We start from the raw sequence: 4605 nt of genomic DNA, 5'->3' as shown, positions 1-4605 counted from the left end.
CGCGCCCCTCACGGCCGCGCCCGCTGCCCCGCAGCCGCGCCATGCGCTCCCTCGTCTTCCTGTGCGCCCAGCGGCTGGCGGGGCAGCAGGGCGCCGCGCGCGCCGCGCTCCGCCTGCTCCCCGCGGAGCTCTACCCCGTGCTCTTCAAGGCGGCCTTCGCCGACGAGCGGACGCTGGTGCTGCGCGACCTGGTGCGCGCCTGGCCCTTCCCCGTGCTCAGCCTGCGGCAGCTCCTGCGCCGCTGCCGGCACTGCGACCGCCCGCTCCTCCGGGAGCAGCCCAGCAGGCTGTGCCTGCAGACCGTCATCCTCGGCGTCGTGGCCTTCCTCAGCGACGCGCTGGAGCACCCGCACCGCGGCCCGAGGTGCGCCCCCCGCCCCGGGTCCCCGCCGTCGCTGTCCCCGGGTGTCCCCTGAGTGCCCGGGTCGCCGCCGGTGCGCGCTGGGTCGCCCGCCGTAGCTGTTACCCCGCCTCGGGGCCTGAGCGAGTCCCTCCCAGTCCCGGCCGTGCCCCGGGGCGCTGGTCCCCGGCCCGGCGCTCAGCACCCAGCCGCGCGGCGTGGCTTGGCGTCCCTTCGGCCCCCGATTCTTCACCCGTTCCTTGTGCTCGCCCAGCAAGAGGCAGTGCCTGCAGGTGCTGGACATGACGGGCCTCCAAGACGACGGCGCGGAGCACGGCCCCGAGAGCATGAGCCTGTGGTCCAGGACCGTGACGCTGGCCAAAGCCTGCATCGACGTCTCCAGGCACCAGAGCAAGTGCATCGAGCGCGCTTCCAAGCGGAGGAAGGGCCCTTACAGCAGCTTGGTGGCCCCGCCGCCCCCGTGGCCCGTTTCCGTGGAGGTCCGCGTGGATCTCTTCGTGAACAGCACGTCCTACGGGGTCCTGAGGGACGCCCTGCAGAGCAACGCCCACAGCGCCCTGCGGCTCAAGTGCCGCGACTTCCGCGCGGAGGAGCTCTCCGTCGCCAGCACCGTGGGCTTGCTGGAGTTCCTGGACCCCGCCAGCGTGCGGCAGGTGGACCTGCGCTTCAACAACCTGGGGCTCTCGGGCCTCGGCGTGGTTCTCCCGCACGTGGCCAAGTTCACCAACCTCGTCAGCCTGAAGCTGCCCTACAGCAACATCGACGTGCGGCGGCCCTCGGCGGGCATGGAGGGAAGCCTCCGTTTCTTTGCCGCTCAGCTCGGCAGACTGTCCTGTCTGAAGGAGCTGAATTTAGGTTCCTCCAGGCTCTCGGGAAAACTAAGGCAACTTCTCGGGTAAGTTCCTGATCCGGCAGAGGTGGGCGGCCAAGGGCCGTTTCGGCTCGGAACGCGTCACGGCTTGCTCTTGTCGGGGGCCTGGGGATTTTGCGTGTCTCAGTTTGCCTGCTCGCGCGTGAGCTGCGCCGTCGTGCTGCCGTCCCTCGTGCAGCGCTGTGTGCCTGCAGGCTTTTGCTCAGCGTGGGAGAGGTCCTCACCTAATCAGTCAAAGCTTCAACGCAAGCGTTAGTTTGGCTGGAGCCCCCTGCYAGCTCGGACTTTCCAAGCCGTGTGTTCTCCAGCTCCTGCCCGCTGCTGTAAAGGCTTCTGGGGGCTCATGGTTATAACGTTTCTCTCCCACAGTGATCTGCAGGGTCCCCTGGAAAGCCTCGAACTCGCCTTCTGCTACCTTCTCCCCACTGACCTCAGCTACYTGTCCCAAAGCCTCCATGCTCTGGCGCTGAAGAAGCTGGACCTGAGCGGCAACAACCTCTCCGACTCCCTCCTCCAGCCCTTCCAGCACCTCCTGGGGAAGGCCTCGTCCTCCCTGCTCCACCTGGATATCATGGAGTGCCGCCTGACGGACGCGCACTTGGAAGCGCTGCTCCCTGCGCTGTGCCGCTGCTCCCGTCTCCGCTACCTGGGGGTCTTCGGCAACCCGCTCTCCACGCGGGGGCTCAAGAACTTGCTGCAGAGGACTGCGGCCCTCCCGGAGCTGCAGCTCGTCATTTACCCCTACCCCGTGGACTGCTACGCCGAGGACTTGCCCTGGCCTCCCTCCTCCTCCCGCCTCTGGAGCGGCGCCGTGGACGAGGAGCAGTTCTCCAGGGTGAGCGCGGAGCTGCAGCAGATGCTGTCGAGCTGCCGCAGGGCCGACGCCGTGTGGACGACGAACCTTTGCAGGCACAGCACCCTGGACTACTTCAGCTTGTAGCTCACCGCGAACTGGTACCGGAGGGGAAGCGCGTTCGGGTCGGCTGGGACGGATGCGTCTCAGCTCCTGCCTTCTGCTCTTTGGCATGTGCAGCAATAGTGCGTTTGTACACGTTTATTAACAGCATTTAGTGCACGGCGTAGAGTGGAAGCTCTCGTTCCCCGCTTTCCTCCCTGCGTGCGGACAGCCAGGTGAAGGCCGCCCGGCCGCGGCTCGCTGCAGGCAGCGCAGTGCTGCCCCGCGTCGCCTCCCAGGGCTTTCAGCCGTCCTCCTTAGCCAGGGCACGGCTCCGCAGCCTCCTCGCTAGCGCGGCCGCTGGGGGTTCGTCCAGCTCTGCCGCCCCCGGAAGGCCGCGGCGCCTGGGCCCCGGCTGGCGTTGCTGCTGCAGCCAGGGCTGAAGGGGTTAAACGCCTCCTGCGCCCGGGACTTGTCCGGGGAGCAGCTCTGCCCCCCGGGCAGGTCCCCTTGCGCGTCCGCCCAGCGCGCGGCGAACCGCGGCCGTGGCCGCCGCTCGTCCTGCGGGCCAGACCCTGCGCACGCGCCCCGTCTCCGCCTCGGTTTGTTGAGCGCCGAGTTCTCGGGCCCTTGCTGCCTCCGTTCGTCCTGCTGGGCTGCTGCCAGCGTGCCTCCCGCGCCCCCAGCTGTGTCCCCAGCCCTTGGAGGCTCAACCCCTCTCTCCTCCCAGAGCTTGGTGCCTTTTTCTTCTCGTCCCGGTGTTTTCCGTTCCCTTCCAGCCCCCCCCGAACCTGCTGGGCGTAGATAACCGCGACGAACCGGGACGGAGCTTCGCGTCGGCGGCACGGTCCGCGGGCGGTGAGGAGCGCGGCGCGCTCAGGCCGCGCTCGAGGCGGCGGCGGGGCCCCAAGTGCCAGCGGAGGGCGCGGAGGGCAGCGAGAGCGGGGAGAAGCCTCCCGGCGCTCCTGGTCTCCGCGGGGAGCCTCAGCCCGAGGAGAGGGAGGTGACGGCTCCCTGCCAGCAGCAGCGATGCCTCCGCTCCCTCCCTGTGAGCACGGCGGGTCCTGACCTGCTTCCCCTGAACGGGCCCCGGTCTCGTCCCTGAACGGGGGAGACCCCTGCGCGCCCCCGTGTCCCGGGAGCAGCCCGTCCCCCGGGAGCCGCGACGCCCCCTTGCGCGTGGGGCAGCAAGAGCCCTTCCGGCGCCCCGGTGCGCGGCCCCTGCGCCAGGGAGCACGCGCGGAGGCTCAACCAGGTGGTGCAAAACCACTTTACTCTGTGCCAGCAGCGAAGGAGCCGGGTCGCCTCCCCCCGCCCCGGCCGCACGGACCCCGTCCCCGGCACTGCGGGGCCACGGCACGGCCTGCCCCATGCCAACGAGAGCCGGCCGCGGCGCAACAGCAGCCGGTGCCCGGCCCGGCTCCCGGGCGGCTCCGTCTACAGCAGCCACGTGTCCGAGTGCTGGGTGCAGTAGCAGGACTGGAGCAGCAGCGCGTCCAGCTCCTTGTACGGCTGCTCCCGCCAGTGAGGCAGCAGCGCCTGGTTGTTGAGGACGCGGAGGTTGGGGGTGCCGGCGCGGAGCAGGCCGTAGAGGCAGGCCCAGCGGCTCTGCAGCGCCAGCCGCGTCCGCCGGTTCAGGATGATGCCCCGAACGGTCTTCTTGACYCGCAGGGCGCGCAGGGCGGGCAGGTCGAGGCGGCAGAACACCAGCCCCCGGCTCTGCGACACGTCCAGGTACTCCAGGGAGCGCGACTTGAGGGCGTAGGACATGCCCAGGTCCTTGACGGGCACCAGCACGTGGAGGACGAGCGTCTTGAGGCACGGCAGCGCCCGGGTGAGCTCCCGCATGACCTCGGGACAGACGCCCTTGAAGCTCCAGAAGTACTTGAGCTCGAGGGTGTGGAGGCGCTGGAAGCGGGTGAGTGTGGCGACCGAGCGCGCCGACCAGTCGAAGGGCAGCTTGGCGCGCGCCAGCCCCGGCGCCTTCCCCAGCAGCTTCTCCAGCAGCGCCTGGAAGCGGCTCACCTGGTCCATCTTGGCCAGGCTCACCTGGGCCATGCTGCAGGCGCCGGGCGGGTGGACGTCGGGCRGCTCCAGGTGGGTGAGCGTCCAGTTGAGCTCCAGCTCGCGCAGCTCCCCGCAGTGCACGCTGTCGAGGAAGCGCGAGAGGAACTCGGCCCACTTGGCGTCGTGGTCGCCCAGGTCGAAGCTGGCGCGCAGCAGGCGGGGGCTGGCGCGGCGCGAGGCCAGGTGGAAGGCGTAGCGGTGCACCCAGGCTTTCCAGCGCTCGAACTCCCCGGCGGACACCAGCAGCACGCCCACGCCCGGCTGCAGCGCCCCGAGCCTCGTGAAGTCGGCCACCCGCCAGAGCCGCGCCGTGCGCATCAGGCGGCTCCAGGCGCCGCAGACCAGCGCCGCCCTGCACTTCTCCACCTCCGACAGGAAGGAGAAGACGTGGAGCTGGCAGTCCTCGGGCAG

General features: G+C 70.2%; 3 protein-coding genes across 3 annotated transcripts in view; 1 reads left to right on the top strand and 2 right to left on the bottom strand.

Annotated features, from left to right (window-relative positions):
• Positions 1–43, bottom strand: part of RECQL4 (RecQ like helicase 4) — a 19938-nt gene extending 19895 nt beyond the window's left edge. Inside the window, exon 1 of the mRNA XM_085316990.1 lies at positions 13–43. Within this exon, the coding sequence (XP_085173116.1) occupies positions 13–43 (31 nt within the window). The remainder of the gene's footprint in view (positions 1–12) is intronic.
• On the top strand, positions 40–2316 carry LRRC14 (leucine rich repeat containing 14). Its single transcript, XM_085316992.1, has 3 exons — positions 40–364; positions 615–1256; positions 1602–2316. Exons 1-3 carry the CDS (start codon positions 42–44, stop codon positions 2170–2172), a joined length of 1536 nt encoding a protein of 511 aa, XP_085173118.1. The 5' UTR covers positions 40–41; the 3' UTR covers positions 2173–2316.
• A 1065-nt stretch (positions 2317–3381) lies between these two features.
• The window catches only part of LOC146588989 (uncharacterized), a 2212-nt gene continuing 988 nt past the window's right edge, over positions 3382–4605 (bottom strand). Inside the window, exon 2 of the mRNA XM_085316989.1 lies at positions 3382–4604. Coding sequence (XP_085173115.1) covers positions 3565–4604 — 1040 coding nt within the window. The 3' untranslated portion in view covers positions 3382–3564. The remainder of the gene's footprint in view (position 4605) is intronic.

This window comes from Rhea americana, unplaced genomic scaffold, assembly GCF_003343005.1.
Source record: "Rhea americana isolate MKP2758 unplaced genomic scaffold, rheAme1 scaffold_483, whole genome shotgun sequence".
NCBI lineage: Eukaryota > Metazoa > Chordata > Aves > Rheiformes > Rheidae > Rhea > Rhea americana.
The sequence above is the reverse complement of the archived record's forward strand: the minus strand, read 5'-3'. Positions and strand labels throughout refer to the sequence as shown.